Below are 27,434 nucleotides of genomic sequence, written 5' to 3' on the forward strand. Positions count from 1 at the left end.
CCCACTGGCAGCCCCTCTACCTCAGTTTCACTTTATTCTGTTGATTTTTGGAGGTGACTTCTAGTCCATGCAAAAAGAGTTTTATATTTCTATGTATATTTTACAGGTAGTATTAAAATACTTTGTGTATTTTAGATACACATATCCTAAATACAACCTTCAAGTTGGGTCAAAGTTCTCATAAAGGTACTCACAGAAAGATAATATTTTTACATAGATACCATCAGATCAGATCAGTCGCTCAGTCGTGTCCGACTCTTTGCGACCCCATGAATCGCAGCACGCCAGGCCTCCCTGTCTATCACCAACTCCCAGAGCTCACTGAGACTCACGTCCATTGAGTCAGTGATGCCATCCAGCCATCTCATCCTCTGTCGTCCCCTTCTCCTCCTGCCCCCAATCCCCCCCAGCATCAGAGTCCTTTCCAATGAGTCAGCTCTTTGCATGAGGTGGCCAAAGTACTGGAGTTTCAGCTTTAGCATCATTCCTTCCAAAGAAATCCCAGGGCTGATCTCCTTCAGAATGGACCGGTTGGATCTCCTTGCAGTCCAAGGGACTCTCAAGAGTCTTCTCCAACACCACACTTCAAAAGCATCAATTCTTCAGTGCTCAGCCTTCTTCACAGCCCAACTCTCACATCCATACATGACCACAGGAAAAACCATAGCCTTGACTAGATGAACCTTTGTTGGCAAGGTAATGTCTCTGCTTTTGAATATGCTATCTAGGTTGGTCATAACTTTCCTTCCAAAGAGTAAGCGTCTTTTAATTTCATGGCTGCAATCACCATCTGCAGTGATTTTGGAGCCCAGAAAAATAAAGTCTGACACTGTTTCCACTGTTTCCCCATCTATTTCCCATGAAGTGATGGGACCGGATGCCATGATCTTCGTTTTCTGAATGTTGAACTTTAAGCCAACTTTTTCACTCTCCACTTTCACTTTCATCAAGAGGCTTTTTAATTCCTCTTCACTTTCTGCCATAAGGGTGGTGTCATCTGCATATCTGAGGTTATTGATATTTCTCCCGGCAATCTTGATTCCAGCTTGTGCTTCTTCCAGTCCAGCATTTCTCATGATGTACTCTGCATATAAGTTAAATAAGCAGGGTGACAATATACAGCCTTGACATACTCCTTTTCCTATTTGGAACCAGTCTGTTGTTCCATGTCCAGTTCTAACTGTTGCTTCCTGACCTGCATACAGATTTCTCAAGAGGCAGGTCAGGTGGTCTGGTATTCCCATCTCTTTCAGAATTTTCCACAGTTTATTGTGATCCACACAGTCAAAGGCTGTGGCATAGTCAATAAAGCAGAAGTAGATGTTTTTCTGGAACTCTCTTGCTTTTTCCATGATCCAGCGGATGTTGGCAATTTGATCTCTGGTTCCTCTGCCTTTTCTAAAAGCAGCTTGAAGATCAGGAAGTTCACGGTTCATGTATTGCTGAAGCCTGGCTTGGAGAATTTTGAGCATTACTTTACTAGCGTGTGAGATGAGTGCAACTGTGTGGTAGTTTGAGCATTCTTTGGCATTGCCTTTCTTTGGGATTGGAATGAAAACTGACCTTTTCTAGTCCTGTGGCCACTGGTGAGTTTTCCAAATTTGCTGGCATATTGAGTGCAGCACTTTCACAGCATCATCTTTCAGGATTTGGAATAGCTCAACTGGAATTCCATCACCTCCACTAGCTTTGTTCGTAGTGATGCTTTCTAAGGCCCACTTGACTTCACATTCCAGGATGTCTGGCTCTAGGTCAGTGATCACACCATCGTGATTATCCGGGTCGTGAAGCTCTTTTTTTGTACAGTTCTTCTGTGTATTCTTGCCATCTCTTCTTAATATCTTCTGCTTCTGTTAGGTCCATACCATTTCTGTCCTTTATTGAGCCCATCTTTGCATGATATGTTCCTTTGGTATCTTGGATTTTCATGAAGAGATCCCTTGTCTTTCCCATTCTGTTGTTTTCCTCTATTTCTTTGCATTGATCACTGAGGAAGGCTTTCTTATCTCTTCTTGCTATTCTTTGGAACTCTGCATTCAGATGCTTATATCTTTCCTTTTTTCCTTTGCTTTTTGCTTCTCTTCTTTTCACAGCTATTTGTAAGGCCTCCCCAGACAGCCATTTTGCTTTTTTGCATTTCTTTTCCATGGGGATGGTCTTGATCCCTGTCTCCTGTACAATGTCACGAACCTCATTCCATAGTTCATCAGGCACTCTATCAGATCTAGGCCCTTAAATCTATTTCTCACTTCCACTGTATAATCATAAGGGATTTGATTTAGGTCATACCTGAATGGTCTAGTGGTTTTCCCTACTTTCTTCAATTTAAGTCTGAATTTGGCAATAAGGAGTTCATGGTCTGAGCCACAGTCAGCTCCTGGTCTTGTTTTTGCTGACTGTATAGAGCTTCTCCATCTTTGGCTGCAAAGAATACAATCAGTCTGATTTCCATGTTGACCATCTGGTGATGTCCATGTAGAGAGTCTTCTCTTGTGTTGTTGGAAGAGGGTGTTTGTTATGACCAGTGCATTTTCTTGGCAAAACTCTATTAGTCTTTGCCCTGCTTCATTTCGTATTCCAAGGCCAAATTTGCCTGTTACTCCAGGTGTTTCTAGGAGAAGGCAATGGCACCCCACTCCAGTATTCTTGCCTGGAAAATCCCATGGTCGGAAGAGCCTGGTGGGCTGCAGTCCATGGGATTGCTAGGAGTTGGGCACAACTGAGTGACTTCACTTTCACTTTTCACTTTCATGCCTTGGAGAAGGAAATGGCAACCGACTTCAGTGTTCTTGCCTGGAGAATCCCGGGGACAGAGGAGCCTAGTGGGCTGCCGTCTATGGGGTCGCACAGAGTCGGACACGACTGAAGCGACTTAGCAGCAGCAGCAGTCAGGTGTTTCTTGACTTCTGCTTTTCCATTCCAGTCCCCTATAATGAAAAGGACATCTTTTTGGGGTGTTAGTTCTAAAAGGTCTTGTAGGTCTTCATAGAACCGTTCAACTTCAGCTTCTTCAGCATTACTGGTTGGGGCATAGACTTGGATTACTGTGATATTGAGTGGTTTGCCTTGGAAACGAACAGAGATCATTCTGTCGTTTTTGAGACTGCATCCAAGTACTGCATTTCGGACTCTTGTTGACCATGATGGCCACTCCCTTTCTTCTGAGGAATTCCTGCCCGCAGTAGTAGATATAATGATCATCTGAGTTAATTTCACCCATTCCAGTCCATTTGAGTTCGCTGATTCCATAGATCTGATTATTTCACTCACCTGTGTGAAATACTCTAGTGGTTTCAAATTGCTCTTAAGATAAAGACCAATAATTAGAGAAGTGCAAATCAAAACTACAGTGAGGTATCACCTCACAGCAGTCAGACTGGCCATCATTAAAAAGTTTGTAAATGCTGGAGATGGTGGGCAGAAAAGGGAGTCCTCCTGCACTGTTGGTGGGCATGTAAATTGGTGCAGCCACTATGAAAAACAGTGTGTAGATTCCTCAGAAAACTAGAGTTGCCAAGTGACCCAGCAATTCCATTCCTGTGTATACATTCAGTCAGAACTCTTAATTTGAAAATATACATGCTCCCTTACCTCTTCTGAACAGTCCCTCAGAGCCATCTGAGAGACTGTCTCTTGGGCTTAAATATTTAGTATGTCTACTGAATAAAGACACAGTTCTTAACTTTAGGTTGTGCATATTTTTAAGTGGACACTCATTTCTTGGTGAAGCAGAAAGGATGTGGATAGAGGGTCCAAGTCAGAATATAAACAGCAGCACTATTTATAGTAGCCAACACATGGAAACAACCTAAATGTTCATCGACAGATAAATGGACAAAGAAAATGTGGTATATATATTTGCAATGGAATACTACTCAGTCGTGAAAAGGAATGAAATAATGCCATTTGCAGCAGCATGGATGAACCTAGAGACTATCATACTTTAAGTGAAGCAAGTCAGACAAATACTACAATGTTGGTTTTTTTGTGAAATCTAAAATATAGCTAAAAATTAACTTATTTGTGAAACAGAAACAGACTCACAGACATAAAAAACAGACTTGTGGCTGCCAAGGTGGGGGGAGTGCAGGAGGGATGGATTAGGGGTTTGGGATTAGCAGGTGCAAACTATTATATATAGAATAAAAAGCAACAAGGTCCTACCATATGGTACAATATCCTGTAATAATCATAATGGAAAAGAATATGAACAAGAATGTGTATGTGTGTATATGTATGTAATCTGAGTCACCCTGCTGTATACCAGAAGCTAGCACAACAGTGTAAATCAACTATAGTTAGTTCAATAAAATCAGATTTGTCCAATAACTATGCTTAGTCTTATTTTTGCTTACCTCTTTAGCCAGATATCCCACCTGTTGCCCCTGTGCTGCCCACTCTTTACTTGGCTTTTGTTTGTTTAGTTGGTTTTCATTTTTTAAATTACCTAGTTTTTCTTATTTCAGGCTTCTTGCACATACGCTTTTCTCCTATTCTAACACACAGATTGAACCTGCTGTTTCTTCAGATCTTAGCTTAAACATCATCTTGGGGAAACTTATCCTGTCCCTGTTTCACTAGCTTAAGTCTCTCCATAATGTATTCTCCTGTAGTTTCCTGTATTTTTTTTTTCATGGCATTATCACAGTTAAAATAATTTTTGTGTGTAATTATTTATTTGTATGTTCTCCCTGCAGATTTTTGCTTCCACCGTGTAGAAACTCTGCCTCGTTCATCACCCTGTCCTCACTATCTAGCAGTGTCTGACATGTAGTAGATATTCGGTAAATACCTGAGGAAGAACTATGGATATATGTGTAAAAATCTGTATTTTTATTTTTTTTTAGGTGAAAGAAAGACCCGATGTGGGAGTTTATATCAAGGATTTATCAGCTTATGTGGTCAATAATGCTGATGATATGGATAGAATTATGACACTGGGCCACAAGAATCGTAAGTGTAGTGCTTAATTGTGATTAAACAGTTACATGTCGTGTAGTCTGGTTTAGAAGCAAAGTTGCTATGACACTTTGCACCATAAAGAGTGGATTTTTCAGTTTCTTGTTAATCATTTCTCTTTGATTATTTACTGTGTGGAAAGGATACACGAATGAAAGATATCACAGATTGCTTTCTATGTTGTCCAAAATTTTGTTGCTTATTGATAATGCTGTATCTGAGACACTCATATCACTGTCTCTTGTTAGCTGTAATAATATTGGTAACATTTATTGAGTTCTTACCATGTGGCAAGTACTTGTGCAAATGCTTTGTAAGAATGGTCTCTTTTAATCCTCAGGATGGACTTTATTAAGGTATTAAATTCCTATATTATGGCTGAGAAAACTGACATTTAAAGTAAATTATCTAAGGTCATATACTGTTTAATAAGTGTCAGAATGAGTATGTGAATCTACACTGTTAGTTAGCAGTAACCACTCAGCCACAAAAAGGAACCAATGTGAATTAGTTGAACTGAGGTGGATGAACCTAGAGCCTGTTACACAGAGTAAAGTAAGTCAGAAAGAGAAAAACAAATATTGTATATTAACACACACATATAGAATCTAGAAAAATGGTACTGATGAACCTATTTGCAGGGCAGCAGTAGAGACACAGATGTAGAGAACAGTCTTGTAGGCCACAACAGGGGAAGGAGAGGGTGGGATGTATTGTGAAAGCAGCATTGACATATGTATCCTGCTGCTGCTGCTAAGTCGCTTCAGTCATGTCCGACTCTGTGCCAACCCCATAGACGGCAGCCCACCAGGCTTCCCCGTCCCTGGGATTCTCCAGGCAAGAACAGTGGAGTGGGTTGCCATTTCCTTCTCCAATGCATGCAAGTGAAAAGTGAAAGTGAAGTCACTCAGTCGTGTCCGACTCTATCGACCCAATGGACTGCAGCCCACCAGGCTCCTCTGTCCATGGGATTCTCCAGGCAAGAGTACTGGAGTGGGGTGCCATATGTATAGTACCATGTGTCAAATAGCTAGCTAGTGGGAAGCTGCTGCATAACACAGGGAGCCCAGCCTGGCGCCCTGTGACACCCAAGAGGGGTGGATTGGCTGGGGGAGGTTGGGAGGGAGGCTCAAGAGGGAGGTGATATATATATGGGCTTCCCTTGTGGCTGGTAAAGAATCTGCCTGCAGTGTGGGAGACCTGGGTTTGATTCATGGCTTGGAAAGATCCCCTGGAGAAGGGTACGGATACTCACTCAAGTATTCTGGCCTGGAGCATTCTGTGGACTGTGTAGTCCATGGGGTTGCAAAGAGTCAGACATGACTGAGCAACTTGCACTTCACGCTTCACTTCAATTCACACACACACACACACACACACACACACACACACACACACACACACATAGTCATGACTGATTCATGTTGTTGTAAGGCAAAAACCAACACAACACTGTAAAGTAAGTATCTTCCAATTAAAAAATTAAAAATATATATTCAGCTTAAAGAAAACTCCAGCACTATAATGTCTTCCTTTTATTGCTAAGAAGGCAAACAAAGTGGCATTCTTTTTAGTAATTTTCAGGTTTTTTATAAAGAATGAAAAACTTCTGCAATATTGCTGATCTCCCTCTCCCTTGCCTCCCTGTCCCAGTACTAATGATGTTGCTAACAGCAGTTAGAAGTTTGAGGTAAAAGATAAGAACATAGAAAGTAAACTTTTTTTTTTAACATGAAACTTTGTATTTTGTATTGGGGTGTAGCCCGTTAACAGTGTTGAGGTAGTTTCAGGTGAACAGCAAAGGTACTCCGCCGTAGATACACATGTATCCATTCTTCCTCAAACCCTCCTCCCATCTAGACTGGCACATAACATTGAGCAGAGTCCCATGTGCTGTACAATAGGCCCTTGTTGGTTATCCATTTTAAATATAGCAGTATGTACATTACCTTCCTAAAGTCCCTAAGTCCCTCACCTCCTCCCCCGCAACCATAAGTTCCTTTTCTAAGTCTGTTTTGTAAGTAAGTTCATTTGTATCATTTCTTTTTAGATTCCACATATAAGGGATGTCATATGATATTTCTCCTCTGACTTACTTCACTCAGTATGACACTCTCAAGGTCTACCCATGTTGCTGCAAATATCATTATTTCATTCTTTTTAATGGCTGAATAATACTCCATTGTATGTATGTACCGCACCTTTATTCGTTTCTCTGTTGATGGACATTTAGGTTGCTTCCGTGTCTTGGCTATTTGCATACAGTGCTGCAGTGAACATTGTGGTGTGTGTATCCTTTTGGATTATATTTTTCTCTGGGTATATGCCCAGGAGTGGGATTACAGGATCACATAGTAACCATTTTTAGTCTTTTAGGGAACCTTCATACTGTTCTCCATAGTGGCTATATCAATTTACATTCCCACCAACAGTGCAGGAGGGTTCCCTTCTCTCCACACCCTCTTTAGCATTTGTTGGTGAATTTTTTGATGATAACCATTCTGACTGGTGTGAGGTGATATCTCATTGTAGTTTTGACTTGTATTTCTCTAATAACTAGCTACACTGAACATTTTTTCATGTGCCTATTGGCCATCTGTATGTCCTCTTTGGAGAAATCTCTATTCAGGTCTTCTGCCCATTTTTTGAGTGGGTTGTTTGTTTTGATGCTATTAAGCATCATAAACTGTTTGTAAATTTTAGAGACTAATCCCTTATAGGTCACATCATTTGCAAATATTTTCTCCCAATCTGTGGGTTGTCTTTTCATTTCGTTTATTGTTTCCTTTGCTGTGCAAAAGCTTTTGAGTTTAAGTAGATCCCATTTGTTTATTTTTGCTTTTATTTCCATTATTCTGGGAGATGGATCAAAGAAAATGTTGCTGTGATTTATGTCTGAGGGTGTTCTGCCTATGTTTTCTTCTAGGAGTTTTATGGTATCCCTTCTCACATTTAGATCTTTAATCCATTTTGAGCTTATTTTTGCGTATGGAATTAAGGAATGATGTAATTTCATTTTTTGACATGTGGCTGTCCAGTTTTCTCAGCACCATTTGTTGAAGAGACCGACTTCAAACATTGTGTGGTCTTGCCTCCTTTGTCATAGATTAATTGACCATAGGTTCATGGGCTTATTTCTGGGTTTTCTGTCCTGTTCCATTGATCTATATTTCTGTTTTTGTGCCAGTACCATACTGTTATAATGATTGTGGCTTTGTAGTATAGTCTGAAGTCAGGGAGCCTGATTCTTCCAGCTCTGTTTTCCTATTTCAAGATTGCTTGGCTATTTGGGGTCTTTCGTATCTCCATACAAATTTTGAGATTTTGTTGTTGTTGTTATTCTAGTTCTGTGAAAAATGTCATTGGTAATTTGATAGGGATTGCATAGTCATTTTGACAATATTGATTCTTCCAGTCCTTGAACGTGGTTTATCTTTCCATCTGTTTATGTCTTCTTTGATTTCTTTCATCAACATATTATAGTTTTCAGAGTACACATCTTTTGTCTCCTTAGGTATTTTATTCCTTAGGTTTATTCCTAGGTATTTTATTCTTTTTGATACAGAGGTAAATGGAATTGCTTTTTGAATTTCTCTTTCTGATCTTTCGTTGTTAGTGTATAGAAATGCAACAGATTTCTGTGTATTAATTTTGTAACCTGCAACTTTACCACATTCATTGATGAGTTCTAGTAGTTTTCTGGCAGCATCGTTAGGATCTTCTACTTACAGTATCATATCATCTGCAAACAGTGACGGTTTAACTTATTCTTTTCCAATTTGGATTCCCTTTATTTCTTTTTCTTCTCTGATTGCTGTAGCTAGGACTTCCAAAACTATGTTGAATAAAAGTGGTGGGAGTGGACATCCTTGTTTTGTTCCTAATATTAGAGGGAATGCTTTCAGCTTTTCACCATTGAGTATGATGCAAGCTGTAGGCTTGTCGTATATGGTCTTTTTTAATGTTGAGGTATATATCCTCTGTGCCCACTTTCTGGAGAGTTTTTATCATAAAAATGTGCTGAATTTTGTCAAAAGCTTTTTCTGCATCTGTTGAGATGGTCATGTGGTTTTTATTCTTCAGTTTGTTGAGGTGGTATATTACAGTGATGGGTTTGTGGATGTTGAAAAATCCTTGCATCCCTGTGATGAATCCCACTTGATCATGGTGTATGATCTTTTTAATGTATTGTTGGATATAAATTGCTAGTATTTTGTTGAGGATTTTTAGACCTGTGTTCATCAGTGGTATTGGCCTATGATTTTCTTTTTTTGTAGTATCTTTTTCTGGTTTTGATATCAGGGTGATGGTGGCCTCATAAAATGAGTTTGGAAGTTTTCCTTCCTATGCAACTTTTTGGAACAGTTTAAGAAGGATAGGTATTAACTCTTCTCTAAATGTTTGATAAAATTTGTTTGTGAAGCCATCGGGTCTTGGGCTTTTGTTTATTGGGAGATTTTTAATCACAGTTTCAGTGCTTGGGATTGATCTGTTCATATTTTCTGTTTCTTCCTGGTTCAGGAAGACTGTACCTTTCTAGGAATTTGTCCATTTCTTCCAGGTTGTCCATTTTTTTGGCATACAGTTGTTCATAGTAGTCTCTTAAAATCCTTGGTATTTCTGTGGAGTCAGTTATAACTTCTTTTCCATTTCTAATTTTACTGATTTGAGTCCTCTCCCTTTTTTTTCTTGATGAATCTGGCTAAAAGTTTATCCATTTTGTTTATCTTTTCAAAGAATCAGCTTTTAGTTTCATTGATCTTTATGATTGTTTTCTTTGTCTCTATTTCTTCTCTGATCTTTATGATTTCCTTCCTTCTACTAACTTTAGGTTTTGTTCATTCTTCTTTCTCTAGTTGTTTTAGGTGTAAAGTTTGGTTGTTTATTTGAGATTTTCTTGTTTCTTGAGGTAGGATTGTATTGCTGTCAACTTCCCTCTTAGAACCGCTTTTGCTGCATCCCATTATTTTTTGGACCATTGTGCTTTCATTTTCGTTTGTCTCTAAGTATTTTTTTTTCTTCTTTGATTTTTTTCAGTGATCCAGTGGTTGTTTAGTAGAATATTATTTAGCTAAACACACATGTTTGTGTTTCTTAGAGTCTTTTCCTTGTAGTTTATTTCTAATCTTGCAGCATTGTGATCAGAAAAGATGCTTGATATGATTTTGGTTTTCTTAAATTTACTGAAGCTCGCCTTGTGGCCCCGCATGTGGTCAGTCCTGGAGAATGTTCTGTGTGTGCTTGAGAAGAATGCATAGTCTGCTGCTTTTGGATGGAATATTCTATAAATATCGATTAAATCCAACTTGTCTATAGTGTCATTTAAGGCCTGTGTTTCCTTACTGATTTTCTGTCTGGATGATCTGTCCATTGATAGAAGTGGAGATTAAAGTACCCCACTGTTGTTATGGTACTGTCTATTTCTTCCTTTATGTTTGTTAGTATTTGCCTTACATAGAAGTGCTCCTGTGTTGGGTCCATATATATTTATCATTGTTATATCTTCTTGGATTGAACCCTTGATCATTATGTAGTGTCCTTTGTCTCTTATAACCATCTTTGTTTTAAAGTTTATTTTCTCTGATATGAGTGTTGCTGCTCAGATTTCTTATGATTGACGTTTGCATGAAATACTTTCTCCCATCCTCTTACTTTCAATCTGTAAGTATCCATAGGTGACATAGGAGACAACATATAGACAACATATGTATAGGTCTTATTTTTGTATCCACCAAGCCAGCCAGTCTATGTTGGTGCATTTAATCCATTTACATTTAAGGTAATTATCGATATGTGTGATCCTATTACCATTTTGTTAATTGTTTTAGGTTTATTTTGTAGATCTTTTCCTTCTCTTGTGTTCCTGCCTAGAGAAGTTCCCTTAACATTTGCTGCACAGCTGGTCTCATGGTGCTGAATTCTCTTAGGTTTTGCTTGTCTGGTAAGCTTTTGATTTCTCCATCTAATCTGAATGAGAGTCTTGCTGGGTACAGTATTCTTCATTGAAGGTTCTTCTCTTTTATTACTTGGAATATATTGTGCCATTCCTTTCTGGCTTGTAGAGTTTCTGTTGAGAAATTAGCTGATAACATTATGGGATTTCCTTTGTATGTTGTCTTTTTTCCCTTATTGGTTTTGTCTTTAATTTTTGTCTGTTTGATTACTATGTGCCTTGGTGTGTTCCTCCTTGGGTTTGTCCAGATTCCCTTTGTATCCTGGACTTGGTTGACTATTTCCTTTCCCATGTTAGGGAAGTTTACAGTTGGTATCTCTTCAGATATTTTCTCAGGTCCTTTCTCTCTCTCTTCTTCTAGCATCCCTACAGTGTGAAAATTGGTGCATTTAATGTTGTCCTGGGGTCTCTTAGGTCTCATTTCTTTTCATTCTTTTTTCTATATTCTGTTTTGCAGCAGTGATTTCCACCATTTTGTCTTGAGTCACTTATCCATTCTTCTGCCTTAGTTATTCTGCTGTTGATTCCTTATAGTGTATTGTTCATCTCTGTTTGTTTGTTCTTTAGTTCTTCTAGGTCTTTGGTAAACATTTCTCGCATCTTCTCCATTCTTTTTCTGAGATCCTGGATTGTTGTCGCTGTCATTATTCTGAGTTCTTTTTCTAGAGGGTTATCTATCTCCATTTCATTGTTTTTCTGGGGATTTATCTTGTTCCTTTATCTGGGACATAATCCTATTTCTTTTCATTCTGGTTAGCTTTCTGTGATTATGATATTAGTTCTGGAGAACACAGGATTATAGTTACTGCTTTTTCTGTCTGCCTTCTGGTAGATGAGGATAAGGGGCTTGTGCAAGCTTCTGGATGGTAGGGATTGGTTTTGGGGAACAGTGGGTCTTGCTCTGGTTGGCAGGGCCATACTCAGTAAAACTAATCCAGTTGTCTGCTGATGAAGGGGCTGCACTCCCTCCCTGTTAGTTTGGCTTGAGGCAACCCAGTCCTGGAGTCTGTAGGTTCTATGATAGGGCTCTTGGCTACCTCCAAGAGGACTTAGGCCGAGACGCATCTCCCAAGACTGCTGCTCTCCATTTCTGTGACGGGCCACCGCCAACCGACACTTCTGCAGGAGACCCTCAAACACTCACATCAGTCTCCTGTGGGCTCACTGTTTCTTTCCCCTGGGTCCTGGTGCACACAAGGTTTTATTTGTGCCCTCCAAGAGTGGAGTCTCTGTTTCCCCACAGTCCTGTGGGAGTCCTGTAATCAAATCCTGCTGGCCTTCAAAGACAGATTCCCTGGGGATTCCCTGTCCCATTGTTGGATCCCCAGGTTGGAAAGCCTGATGTGGGGCCTAGGTATTACTGTTCTCGTTTGTGGTTTACCCACCCAGTGGGTTTAAGATTTGATTTTATTGTGATTGCACCCCTCCTACCGTCTCGTTGAGTCTTCTCCTTTGTCTTTGGATGTGAGGGTGTCTTTTTTTTTTGGTGAGTTCCAGTGTCTTCCTGATGTTGTTTGTTCAACAGCTAGTTGCAATTTTGGTGCTCTCGCAGGAAAAGATGAGTGCATGTCCTTCTACTCTGCCATCTTGAACCAATCACAGGTAAACATTTTTTTAAAAAAATTTATGATTAGACTAAAATCTAGCAAACTCAGGGAAATGAAGCAAAAATTTAAAAAAAAATCAATTGTCTTCTTAGAAGCCAAATAATAGAAAAATAGAAGACCAAAATTTTTTACAGGAAAATGAGCAAAAGCTATATGTGAATATGTTGTTCACAGAAGAACTATCCACAGCAGTAAGTATATGAAAGGATGTTTAATTTCACAAGTAATCAGGAAATGTATATTAAAACAACAAAGGGAGATATTTTACTCATCAGTTTGGATGAAAGGATATCCAGGTTGGTGATACTCTGAAGAAATGGTCAGTGGTGATGGAAATATACAGCATTTTTGAAGGGTAATATAAGTGTATCTGTTGAAATTTTAAGAATGCAGTCCTTTGACCCACTGTTTCTATTTCTAGATATATTAAATATATTCTAGAAAGATATTTTTTGATGTGAACAAAAAATACCTTATTGCAGCATTATTTTTAAGAGCAAGAAGTTTGATGCAATCTAATTATCAGTAAAATATTGGTTATATAAATTATGGTGCAAAAATACTATGGACTATAATGAAGCTATAAAAAACAACCCTGGGTTAAATCTACATGTAGAGACTCAAAAGACTTTATAGATGCAAGTGAAAAAGAAAGCTAACTAGCAAAGTATGTACTGCATTATCCTATTTATATATGTGTTAAGAAAGCCAAGTTATTAAACTATTATATATTTAGGTATTGTGTGTGTGTGTTTACATGTGTGTATGTGAAGTACGAATGAAAAGACATTTAATAGTTGTTAACTTTAGTGAAAGGGAAATAAGATTGAAAGAAAGGGCTGTAAGGGAGCATTCTCTTTGCTTTATGTATGTTTGTATTTTTAAATTTTTGTATTAGGAATATGTTCATGTATTGTTTATTTAATTAAAAAATTTAACATAATATATTTGTAATAGTGACCAAAACCTTCCATTAACTACTTAAAAATTAATTTAACTTGATATGTGAGATTTGTCCAAGGAAAATGAAAAAATTCTAATGGGAGAAATAAAATGAAAGGAAGGTAAAGAGATTTGAAGACTTAAGATAGCAGAAAGGAAAATAATCTTAATAAATACATTGAGTTCAAAAATTAAATATTCAGGGTGGAGTGGGAGGGGGGAAGGGAATCCTACACTATTGGTGACTGTAAATTTGGTGCAGCCACTATGGAAAATAGTATGGAGGTTCCTTAGAAAACTAGAGTTGGCCATATAGGTGAGCAGCCCCACTCCTGGGAATATATCCAGACAAAAGTATAATTTGAAAAGATACATGCAGAGAACAAGATGGTGGAGGAGCAGGTATGTGTGGAGTACATCTCTCTCCAGGAATATACCTTCAGACACAGAAGTGTGTGCAGAACACCAGCTGAGAGTGGACAGGAGTAACTGACGGGCAGAAAAGGATGTATTGACTCATGCAAAACTCAGTAGGAGGAAGGAACTAGGGGGAAGAACAGTAGTGTTAGTAGGACCGGACCTTTGGCAGGTGGGGGAGCTGAAGCAGAGGTCCGGTCCTTACCTCGGGGCAATTGTCTAGACAGAGGAGAAACATTTAAGGCTGAGAGTGAAACAGCTGATCTGTGGCAGCCTAAATGGAATGAGAATCAGTCCTTGCTGCAGCCATACGTACCCCAGATGGCGTAGCGGCTGGGGGCTGGAGTTTAGGGATTGTGGAGCAATCCCCCGTGGCGAGGGCTGTGGAGAGACGGAGGGGATGTGAGGGAGGAGATTATGGTGGGAAATGCCTGTGGAGGAAAGCGGGGCAGCTATGGAAGCAAGGTCATACTGCTGAGTCACACGTAGCGGGTGGAGCCATTACCATAGCCTCTCTCCCCCCACATGCCAGCATGTGCAGCTGAACAATAGAGAGGCTGGCCCATCAAACGCCTGATGCGCCAAACTACAGAGTAGGACCCCAGTCAGGGGGGCCCTTCTATGTGCCTGATGCTCTGAATAACAGAGAAGGACTGCAGGCAAGCCTCTCAGCGCCTGATTGTGCGGAGAGAGACTGGCCAAAGAAGTCTTCTGATTGCCAGCTATAAGAGGCTAGAAAAAAGACTCTGATAGGGCCATAACTCCTGCGGCAGAGGCAGTCCCTGTCCCTGCACACTTGGCACCGCAAGGGTCCCCGCAAGCCAAGCAGCTGCGCCATTTTCATGTTCAACTCTCACTGGGGCAAAGCTGCCACAGGCAAAAAAATCTTGGGCCTATGCATGCAGGGTCGCTTCCGTAGTGTCTGACTCTTTGCGACCCTGTAGACTGTGGCCTACTAGGCTTCTCTGTCAGGGAGGGGGCTTTTCCAGGCAAGAATACTGGAGCATATTGGCCAATACGCTATGGCCAAAGGGTATTGTCATACCTTTCTAGAGCACTATATCTCCTGCTGCCCTAGCCGCTGACTCCCCTGAGTACCAGGTGCTTCCAGAACCCCTGTGACCCAAGCAGCTGCACCACCTCCTCACCTGGTCCTCACTGGGGCAGACCCAAGTCATCCAGGGTAGCCTCAGGAGCAAACCCCAGTGGACGACCCACATGCAGAGGTGGAAATAAAACCACAGTTGAAACCCAGGGGCAGTGTAACTAAGGAAGAAGACCCAGAACCCTCCCACCAGCTGTATAAGCTGCAGATTAAATCCACATGATCAACTAGGCAGACTCTGTCTCTGGAATATATAAAGGGTCATTGAGAGCTCCCACAAAAGAAAACGCACTAGTTCTGATAGCTGTGGACATTGGAGGCAAGAACACAGAGAAGTAGGACCAGATTAGGATCTGGGCTGACCCCACAGCAGGTCCAGAGATCAGCACAGTGTTGGAGGGCATCCTAGGGAGGTGAGGTGGACTGTGACTCCCAGCGAGGGAAAGACTGACAGCAGTTATTCAAGAAAAACATCTATTATTCTTATGTTTTGACTTGTTCTGTATATTCTTTTGAATTTTTTTCCCCTTTTTTTCTCTCCCCGCCCTATTGTAGTTGTCAATTTTATTGGCACTATGAAATCTAATTAAGCTTTTGAGCTTTTTTTCTTTTCTCTTTTTTCTCAGTCACATTTTTTTAATTGTTGTAAATCTCTGCCTCTGTGTTGGGCTTTTGCAGTTCTGGGGAGTTTTCCTTTTTTTTTTTTTTCTTTTCTCTTTAATTTTAAAAATCTATTATTATTTTTCTACATTTATTCCCATGTTTGCTTTTCCCACTGTTCTTTTCCCCTTGCTAATCTTTAATATATATAAATCTTTATCTACTTCTATTTAACTTTGCATATCTATTCTTTCTTTCTTTTCTTTCTTTCCTTCCCTCTCAACATATTTGTTAGTTTTATTTTCATTGCTTTATACCCCAATTGACATCTTGCCTTAGTTTTGTTTTTCAGTTTGTGCTTTAGTTAGTTTTGTTCTGTGATGTTGGAGAAGACTCTTGAGAGTCCCTTGGACTGCAAGGAGATCAGTCTTGGGTGTTCATTGGAAGGACTGATGATGAAGCTGAAACTCCAGTACTTTGGCCACCTGATGTGAAGAGCTGACTCATTGGAAAAGACCCTGACGCTGGGAAAGATTGAGGGCAGGAGGAGAAGGGGACGAAAGAGGATGAGATGGTTGGATGGCATCACTGACTCGATGGACATGGGTTTGGGTGGACTCTGGGAGTTGGTGATGGATAGGGAGGCCTGGCGTGCTGTGGTTCATGGGGTTCCAAAGAGTCGGACACGACTGAGTAACTAAGCTGAACTGAGACATAATTTTTGGTTCCCTTTGTTCCCTGGATCAATCTATTGTACTTTATTTTTGTTGTACTGTTTTGATTTTGCTTATAGGTATATATGTAGATGTGTATATTCAGTCACACTTTTTGTTGTTGTTATAAACCTCTGCATCTGTGTTGGGCTTTTGCAGTTCTGTGGAGTTTTCCTTTTTTCTTTCTTCTTTTGTTTTTATTTTCTCTTTTTTATAATTTTAATTTTTAATTTTTTAAAACCTGTTACATTTTTTCTACATTTATTCCTTTGTTTGCCTTTCCCACTGTTCTTTTCCCCTTGCAGTTAATCTTTAATGTATATAAATCTTCTTCATCTGCCTCTGTTTAACTTTGCATATCTAGTCTTTCTTTCTCAACATATTTGTTAGTTTTCTTTTCATTGCTTTATTCCCCACTTGCCACCTTGCCTTAGTTTTGTTTTCCAGTTTGTGCTTTAGTTAGTTTGTTCCTAACTGGTAAATATAATTTTTGATTTCCTTTGTTTGCTGGGTCAGTCTATTGTACTTGATTTTTGTTGGACTGTTTTGACTTTGCTTGTGGGTATATATGTATATGTGTATGTTCCATTATTGTAATTATTATTTGCCTGATTTTATAACTGCCATTTGGGGCTCATCTTTGGTTTCTCATTTTTAGATATTTGTTTTAATCTCACTTAATGCCATAACAAACCACTTGTGGAATCTTTGTTCCTGACCAGAAATCAAGCCCTGAGCCTTTGGAGTGGGAGACCAAGACCCTAGACTATCAGAGAACTAACCCGGTATCAAATAGTGATAACTCACACAGAGGAAACCACTGGAATACAAGACCCGGCATCACCCAACCATCAATAGCAACCTGTGCAGGAACCCTCATTTAAACAACAAACCAAACAAAAATACAAACCCAATCATCAGCAGACAGGGTTACCACCTCACTCAGCCTGCAATGCGGGAGACCTGGGTTCGATTCCTGGGTCAGAAAGATCCCCTGGAGAAGGAAATGGCAGTCCACTCCAGCACTCCTGCCTGGAAAATCCCATGGACGGAGGAGCCTGATAGGCTACAGTCCATGGGGTCGCAAAGAGTCGGACACAACTGAGCGACTTCACTTCAGCCTTGCCAATCAGAGGAAAAACAAACAAAAACTCATAACAAATTTCACCCTATACAAAACTTACACAAACCACTGGACCAACCTTATGAGGGCAGAAACCAAAAGGAAGAAAGAATTCAACCTTGAAGCCTGAGAAAAGGAGACCTCAAACACAATAAGTTAAAAAAAAATAAAAGGCAGAGAAATACTACACAAATGAAGGAACAAACTAGAAACACCGAAGTCCAAATAAATGGAGAGGAAATAGGCAAACTATCAGAAAAAGAATTCAGAATAATGATAGTAAAGATGATCAAAAACCTTGAAAGAAAATGGAGAAAATGCAAGAAGCAATTAACAAAGACCTAGAAGAATTAAAGAATAAACATGAAGAGACAAACAACACAATTACTGAAATTAAAAATACTCTAGCAGGAATCAATAGCAGAATATCTGAAACAGAAGAACAAATCAGTGACCTGGAAGATAAAATGGTGGAAATAACTTCTGAAGAGCAGAATAAAGTAAAAAGAATGAAAAGAACTGCGGATAGTCTCAGAGACATCTGGGACAATATCAAACGCACCAACATTTGAATTTTAGGGGTCCCAGAAGAAGAGCAAAAGAAAGGATATGAAAAAATTTTTGAAGAGATTATAGCTGAAAATTTCCCCAACATGGAAAAGGAAATAGCCAATCAAGTACAAGAGGCACAAAGAGTCCTGTACAGGGTAAACCCAAGGAGAAACACCCCAAGACACATACCAATCAAACTAACAGACTAAACACAAAGAATATTATAAGCAGCAAGGGAGAAGCAGCATGTGACATACAAGGGAAACCTCATACGCTTCACAGCTGATCTTTCAGCAGAAACTCTGCAGGCCAGAAGAGAATGGTAGGATATATTTAAAGTACTGAAAGGGAAAAATCTACAACCAAGATTACTGTACCCAGCAAGGATCTCATTCAAAATTGATGGAGAAATCAAAAGCTTTTCAGACAAGCAATAGTTAAGAGAATTCAATACCACCAAACCAGCTTTACCACAAATGTTAAATGGACTTATATAGTCAAGAAATACAGAAGAAAAAAGATCTACAAAATCAATCCTAAACAATTAAGAAAATGGCAATAGGGACATATATATCAATAATTACTTTAAATGTAAATGGATTAAGTGCTCCAACCAAAAGACACAGACTGGCTGAATGGATAAAAAATTAAGACCCATGTATATGCTGTCTACAAGAAACCCACTTCAGACCTAAAGACACACACAGACTGAAAGTGAGAGGATGGAAAAATATATTCCATGCAAATGGGAAGCAAAAGAAAGCTGGAGTAGCAGTCCTTTTATCAGACAAAATACACCTTAAAATAATGAAGATTACAAGAGATAAGGAAGGACACTATGTAATGATAAAGGAATCAATCCAAGAGGAAGACATAGCAATTGTAAATATCTATGCACCCAACATAGGAGCACCTCAATACATAAGACATACTAACAGACCTAAAAAGAGTAATTGACTATAAACGCAATAATAGTAGGAGACTTGAACACCCTACTCACACCAATGGACCGATCATCAAAACAGAAAATTAATAAGGAAACAAGAGTCTTAAATAATGCATTAGATGAGATGGATCTCATAGTTATCTTCAGGACATTCCATCCAAATGCAGAAGAATAAACCTTCTCAAGTGCACATAGAATATTCTCCAGGATAGTCCACATCTTGGGTCACAAATCAAACCTCAGTAAATTTAAGAAAATTGAAATCATATCAAACATCTTCTCTGACCACAACGCTATGAGACTAGATATCAATTACAAGAAAAAAAACTGTAAGAAACACAAACACATGGAGATTAAATAACACATTTCTAAATAACCAGCAAGTTTCTGAAGAAATCAAAAGGGAAATCAAAAAATTTCTAGAAACAGATGACAATGAAAACCTGACAACTCAAAACCTGTGGGATGCAGCAAAAGCAGTCCTAAGAGGGAAGTTTATAGCAATACAATCCTACCTCAAGAAACAAGAACATAGACTAGACAACCTAACTTTACCCCTAAAACAACTGGAAAAAGAACAAAAAACTCCCCCAAAATTAGTAGAAGGAAAGAAGTCATAAAGATCTGAGCAGAAATAAAAAAGAAATGAAAGACACAATAGTAAAGATTAATAAAACTAGAAGCTGGTTCTTTGAGAAGATAAAATTGATAAACCTTTAGCCAGACTCATCAAGAAAAAGAGGAGAATCAAATCAATAAAATTAGAAATGAAAAAGGAGAGGTTACAACAGACAGTGCAGAAATACAAAGGATTATAAGAGACTATTATGAACAACTATATGGCAATAAAATGGATAACCTGGAAGAAAGGGACAGGTTCTTAGAAAAGTTCAGTCTTCCAAGATTGAACCAGGAAGAAATCGAAATTATGAACAACCCAATTATAAGCACTGAAATTAAAGCTGTGATAAAAAACCTCCCCCAAAACAAAAGCCCAGGACCAGATGGCTTCACAGGAGAATTCTGTCAAACATTTAGAGAAGAGCTATTGCCTATCCTTCTAAAACTCTTTCAAGAAATGGCAGAGGAAGGTACACTTCCAAACTCATTCTACAAGGCCACTATCACCCTGATACCAAAACCAGACAAAGACAACACCAAAAAAAGAAAGCTATAGGCCAATATCACTGATGAACATAGATGCAAAAATCCTCAACAGAATTTTAGCAAACAGAATTCAGCAACACATCAGAAAGCTTATACAGTATGATCAAGTTGGGTTTATTCCAGGAATCCAAGGATTCTTCATTATATGCAAATCAATCAATGTGATATACCATATTAACAATTTGAAAGATAAAAACCATATTATAATCTGAATAGATGCAGAAAAAGCCTTTGACAAAATTCGCCACCCATTTATGATTAAATCTTTTCCAGAAATGGGCATAGAAGGAACCTACCTTAACGTAGTAAAAGGCATATATGAAAAGCCTACAGCAAACATTATTCTCAATGGTGACAAACTGAAAGCATTCCCCCGAAGATCAGGAACAAGACGAAGGTGTCCACTTTCACCACTATTATTCAACATAGTTCTGGAAGTCCTAACTACAGCAATCAGAGGAGAAAAAAAAAATAAAAGGAATCCAGATTGGAAAAGAAGTAAAGCTCTCACTGTGTGCAGATGACATGATACTGTACATATAAAACCCTAAAGATAGTATCTGAAAATTACTAGAGCTCATTGGTGAATTTAGCAAAGTTGCAAGATACAACATCAATACACAGAAATCACTTACGTTTCTGTATACTACCAGTGAAAAACCAGAGGAATTAAGGAATCAATCCCATTGACCATTGCAACAAAAAGTACTAAATATGTAGGAATAAACTTACCTAAGGAGATAAAAGAACTGTATACAGAAAATTATAAGATGCTGATCAGATCAGATCATATCAGTCGCTTAGTCGTGTCCGACTCTCTGCAACCCCATGAATCGCAGCACGCCAGGCCTCCCTGTCCATCACCAACTCCCGGAGTTCACTCAGACTCACATCCATTGAGTCAGTGATGCCATCCAGCCATCTCATCCTCTGTTGTCCCCTTCTCCTCTTGCCCGCAATCCCTCCCAGCATCAGAATCTTTTCCAATGAGTCAACTCTTCGCCTGAGGTGGCCAAAGTACTGGAGTTTCAGCTTTAGCATCATTCCTTCCAAAGAAATCCCAGGGCTGATCTCCTTCAGAATGGACTGGTTGGTGACGCTGATGAAAAAAATCAAAGACAACATAAACAGATGGAGAGATATTCCATGTTCCTGGGTAGGAAGAATCAATATTGTGATAATGACTATACTGCCAAATGCAGTCTACAGATTCAGTGCAATCCCTCTCAAATTACCAATGGCATTTTTCAGAGAACTAGAACAAAAAATTTCACAGTTCATATGGAAACACAAAAGACCCCAAATAGCCAAAGCAGTCTTGAGAAAGAAGAATGGAGCTGGAGGAGTCAACCTTCCTGACTTCAGATTATGCTACAAAGCTACAGTCATCAAGACAGTACTGGAACAAAAACAGAAATACAGACTAATGGAACAAGATAGAAAGCCCAGAAATAAACCCATGCACCTCTGGGTACCTTATTTTTGACAAAGGAGTCAAGAATATACAATGGGGCAAAGACAGCCTCTTTGATAAATGGTGCTGGGAAAACTGGACAGCTGCATGTCAAAGAATGAAATTAGAACACTTCCTAACACCATACACAAAGATAAACTCAAAATGGATTAAAGACCTAAATGTAAGACCAGAAACTGTAAAACTCTTAGAGGAAAACATAGGCAGAACACTCGATGACATAAAGCAAGATCCTCTATGACCCACCTCCTTGAGTAAGGGAAATAAAAGCAGATGAATGGATAAGAAAGCTGTGGTACATATACACAATGGAGTATTACTCAGCCTTTAAAAAGAATACGTTTGAATCAGTTCTAATGAGGTGGATGGAACTGGAGCCTATTATACAGAGTGAAGTAAGCCAGAAAGAAAAACACCAATACAGTATACTAACGCATATATATGGAATTTAGAAAGATGGTAACAATAACCCTGTGTACAAGACAGCAAAAGAGACACTGATGTATAGAACAGTCTTATGGACTCTGTTGGAGAGGGAGAGGGTGGGAAGATTTGGGAGAATGGCATTGAAACATGTATATCATGTATGAAACGAGTTGCCAGTCCAGGTTTGATGCACGATACTGGATGCTTGGGGCTGGTGCACTGTGACGACCCAGAGGGATGGTATGGGGAGGGAGGAGGGAGGAGGGTTCAGGATGGGGAACACATGTATACCTGTGGCGGATTCATTTCGATATTTGGCAAAACTAATACAATATTGTAAAGTTTAAAAATAAAATAAAAATAAAAAAACAAAAACTAAAGTAAATAAGTGGGGCCTGATTAAACTTAAAAGCTTTTGCACAGCAAGGGAAAGTATAAGCAAGGTGAAAAGACAACCCTCAGAATTGGAGAAAATAATAGGACATGAAACAACGGACAAAGGATTAATTTCCAAAATATACAAGCAGCTCATACAAATCAATGCTAGAAACTCAAACAACCCAATCAAAAAGTGGGCAAAACACCTAAACAGCCATTTCTCCAAAGAAGACATACAGAAGGCTAACAAACACATGAAAAGATGCTCAACATCGCTCATTATTAGAGAAATGCAGATCAAAACCACAATGAGATATCACCTCTCACCAGTCAGAATGGTCATCATCAAAAAATCTACAAACAATAAATGCTGGAGAGGGTGTGCAGAAAAGGGATCGCTCTTGCACTGTTGGTGGGAATGTAAATTGATACAGCCTCTATGGAAGATGGCATGGAGATTCCTTAAAAACCTGGGAATAAAACCACCATATGACCCAGCAGTCCCACTCCTAGGCATATACCCTGAGGAAACCAGGGTTGAAAAAGACACATGTATCCCATTGTTCACTGCAGCACTATTTACAATAGCTAGAACATGGAAGCAAGCAAGATGCCCATTGACAGATGAATGGATAAAGAAGTTGTGGTATATATACCCAATGGAATATTACTCAGCCATAAAAAGGAACACGTTTGAGTTAGTTCTGATGAGGTGGATGAACCTAGAACCAATTATACAGAGTGAAGTGAGTCAGAAAGAGATAAAAATCGTATTCTAATGCACATATATGGAATCTAGAAAAATGGTACTGAGGAATTTATTTATAGGGCAGAGCTGGGAATACCAGACCACCTGATCTGCCTCTTGAGAAATCTGTATGCAGGTCAGGAAGCAACAGTTAGAACTGGACATGGAACAACAGACTGGTTCCAAATAGGAAAAGGAGTATGTCAAGGCTGTATATTGTCACCCTGCTTATTTAACTTATATGCAGAGTACATCATGAGAAATGCTGGACTGGAAGAAGCACAAGCTGGAATCAAGATTGCCAGGAGAAATATCAATAACCTCAGATATGCAGATGACACCACCCTTATGGCAGAAAGCGAAGAGGAACTAAAAAGCCTCTTGATGAAAGTGAAAAAGGAGAGTGAAAAAGTTGGCTTAAAACTCAACATTCAAAAAAATGAAAATCATGGCATCCGGTCCCATCACTTGATGGCAAATAAATGGGGAAACAATGAAAACAGTGGCAGACTTTATTTCTTGGGCTCCAGAATCACTGCAGATGGTGACTGCAGCCATGAAATTAAAAGACGCTTACTCATTGGAAGAAAAGTTATGATCAGCCTAGACAAAGCAAGGCGTTACCTGGCCGAGAAAGGTCCGTTTAGTCAAAGCTGTGTTTTTTCCAGTAGTTACGTATGGATGTGGGAGTTGGACCATAAAAAAAGCTGAGCACTGAAGAATTGATGCTTTTGAACTGTGGTGTTGGAGAAGACTCTTGAGAGTCCCTTGGACTGCAAGGAGATCCAACCAGTCCATCCTAAAGGAGATTAGTCCTGGGTATTCATTGGAAGGACTGATGATGAAGCTGAAACTCCAATACTTTGGCTACCTGATGTGAAGAACTGACTCATTGGAAAAGACCCTGATGCTCGGAAAGATTGAAGGCAGGAAGAGAAGGGGACGACAAAGGATGAGGTGGTTGGATGGCATCACCAGCTTGATGGACATGAGTTTGAGCAAGCTCTGGGAGTTGGTGATGGACAGGGAAACCTGGCGTGCTGCATTCCATAGGGTCACAAAGAGTCGAACATGACTGAGTGACTGAACTGAATTGACGCTGTGGAAGTATGTATAGTGTGTTTCTTCTGATTAGATGAGTTGAAGTGATGTCAGATTGATTTGTTTTATTTATATCTTGTGGAAAAATTCATAAATTTGATTTTTAAAAATTCATGATTTGAAAGAAAATGGGAAAAGATTATGTACGAGGAGTCACAAATCATTGCATTTCCCTCACTGATTTCCATTTACCTTCTTTCATTGAGCTTTACTTTTCTTTATCTATGCAGTTTACATTCTAGTTCTCTGACTTCTAATATAGCTATTTGCTGATAAACAGTACCCTTTCAGTGTTTAAATTCTAAAATCACAGCTGGCCTGTACATGAATATATAGTAGGAAAATAATTTTGGTGTTGGGTGAAATTAACATATTGCTTTTAAAATATTTTGGAATTTAAGGAAAAAACCCATACATGCCCATTGTGAAAAACAAAGCATTTATTTATTTATTTATTTTACTTTACAATATTGTATTTGTTTTGCCATACATTGACATGAATCCACCATGGGTGTACATGTGTTCCCCATCCTGAACCCCCTTCCCACCTCCCTCCCCATCCCATCCCTCTGGGTCATCCCAGTGCACCAGCCCTGAGCATCCTGTATCATGCATCGAACCTGGAGTGGCGATTCGATTCACATATGATAATTTACATGTTTCAATGCCATTCTCCCGTATCATCCTGCCCTCGCCCTCTCCCACAGAGTCCAAAAGACTGTTCGATACATCTGTGTCTCTTTTGCTGTCTTGCATACAGGGTTATTGTTACCATCTTTCTAAATTCTATATATGTGTATAAGTATACTGTATTGGTGTTTTTCTTTCTGGCTTACTTCACTCTGTATAATAGGCTCCAGATTCATCCACCTCATTACAACTGATTCAAATGTATTCTTTTTAATGGCTGAGTAATACCCCATTGGAGAAGGCAATGGCACCCCACTCCAGTACTCTTGCCTGGAAAATCCCATGGACGGAGTAGCCTGGTAGGCTGCAGTCCATGGGGTCGCTAAGAGTCGGACATGACTGAGCGACTTCACTTTCACTTTTTACTTTCATGCATTGGAGAAGGAAATGGCAACCCACTCCAGTGTTCTTGCCTGGAGAATCCCAGGGACGGGGGAGCCTGGTGGGCTGCCGTCTATGGGGTCGCACAGAGTCGGACATGGGCTGAAGTGACTTAGCAATACCCCATTGTGTATATTTATCACAGCTTTCTTATCCATTTGTCTGCTGATGGACATCTAGGTTGCTTCCGTGTCCTGGCTATCATAAACAGTGCTGCGATGAACATTGGGGTTCGCCTGTCTCTTTCAATTCTGGTTTCCTCAGTGTATATGCCCAGCAGTGGGATTGCTGGGTCATATGGAAAGCATCTTTTTGTTTGCACAATATATTCATGTAAAACATTTATACACACTCAGATTCTTAGCATACTTTGAATGGATGCTTTTGTTTTACAGAAATGGGATTATACTCTATACTCCTAACTTTTTTCTCTCTAGTTCATATGTTTTGGGTATCTTTTCATGTCATTAAGATCTACCTTATTTTTTTAAGAGACTGCTTCATAATGCATAGTATGACTATTCTATTAACATAATTGATTAACTGCTTCCCTATTGATTGTTTTTGATGTCTTGCTGTTGCAAACGGTTTTACTCTGACGATTTTTGTTACCATCTAATGTATATATGAAAGTATTCCTGTGATTGTTTCCCAGAATATAATACCTTTTAGAGACAGCTGAAACAGAAGTTTATTTTTTGAACTATTTAACATATATTTTAAAGTCAGTTAATTTTTTGAGTCAATAATACTTGAAATTAAGTATTTTGTCCTAAAAATACCTCTTTAATGTGAAAAAATTAGTTTTTTGTTACCAACATAAATGTCAGAAATTTCATAGCTAAATACACCTAAGCTTTTGTGTCTTAACCATGTTCTCTGGCTTTTGGCTGTGATGAAATTTAGTATTTTGGATATTATTTTTAGAGGCACTCCCTGTTGTTAATAGTTTTAAAGACTTTCCTTCTTTTATTCAAGGTTCTGTTGGTGCAACTAATATGAATGAACATAGTTCCCGTTCCCATGCCATCTTTACAATCACGATAGAATGCAGTGAGAAAGGTGTTGATGGTAACATGCATGTCAGGATGGGGAAGCTTCATCTTGTAGATCTTGCTGTAAGTAAGGGGATGCTAGTTAAGAATAACTCTTGTAGTTTCTTTTTATTTTATAAATGAGTAATAACTCAAGTGAAAAGGAGTGATTTTATATATATATATAAAAGTTTTATATGTGTGTTTAACTTACTATTAATTATGGACTGTTTCTAACCTATATAAACAAAAAATAGTATAATTTTCCATGTACTCATCACCTAATTTTAATAGTTATCAGTTCATGTCCAGTTCTATTTCTTCTCTACCCTCAGCCACTTCTTCCCTTCCAGTATTATTTTGAAGTGAATTCCAGATATCATATTAGAGTTTTTACTGTTAAAATACTTTTTTTAACTTTGGGAAGAATATTCTGTCTTTTTTTGTTTTAGCTTTACTTCTGTCTCTGTTTATTGCTAGGGTTCAGAAAGACAAGCAAAAACTGGAGCTACTGGACAGCGCCTAAAAGAAGCTACAAAAATCAATCTTTCGCTTTCCACCCTTGGTAATGTTATTTCTGCCTTGGTTGATGGAAAAAGCACTCATGTGCCTTATCGTAACTCTAAATTGACTCGTCTTCTTCAGGATTCCTTAGGAGGAAATTCAAAAACCATGATGGTAAGACTTAATTGGTTGTTTAGTTACCATCAGGAAAATTTTAAGATTCTGATTTATGCCAGCAATTGATATTCATAACATTTTAAAAACTATCGATTATTTCACTTTTTAAAATTTGTGGTTATTTTGACTCATTGGAAAAGACTCTGATGCTGGGAGGGATTGGGGGCAGGAGGAGAAGGGGACGACAGAGGATGAGATGGCTGGATGGCATCACTGACTCGATGGACGTGAGTCTGAGTGAACTCCGGGAGTTGGTGATGGACAGGGAGGCCTGAAGTGCTGCGATTCATGGGGTCGCGAAGAGTCGGACACGACTGAGCGACTGAACTGAACTCAACTTTCTAGCACACCATGTGTGCTAGCCTATAATTGGATTGTTTGGAAACCCATGGGGTGATGCCCTCTTTTTCACAGCCAGAGTGGAAATATGTTCCAGA

General features: G+C 39.1%; 1 protein-coding gene across 6 annotated transcripts in view; it reads left to right on the top strand.

Annotated features, from left to right (window-relative positions):
• KIF3A (kinesin family member 3A) overlaps window positions 1-27,434 on the top strand; it is a 90,614-nt gene that overhangs the window by 40,238 nt on the left and 22,942 nt on the right. For all 6 annotated transcript variants that reach the window (XM_024994553.2, XM_024994554.2, XM_024994556.2 and 3 more), the window contains 3 exons: window positions 4,848-4,953; window positions 26,261-26,400; window positions 26,797-26,994. In XM_024994553.2, the coding sequence (XP_024850321.1) occupies window positions 4,848-4,953; window positions 26,261-26,400; window positions 26,797-26,994 (444 nt within the window). The remainder of the gene's footprint in view (window positions 1-4,847; window positions 4,954-26,260; window positions 26,401-26,796; window positions 26,995-27,434) is intronic.

Source organism: Bos taurus, chromosome 7 (genome assembly GCF_002263795.3).
Source record: "Bos taurus isolate L1 Dominette 01449 registration number 42190680 breed Hereford chromosome 7, ARS-UCD2.0, whole genome shotgun sequence".
Lineage (NCBI taxonomy): Eukaryota > Metazoa > Chordata > Mammalia > Artiodactyla > Bovidae > Bos > Bos taurus.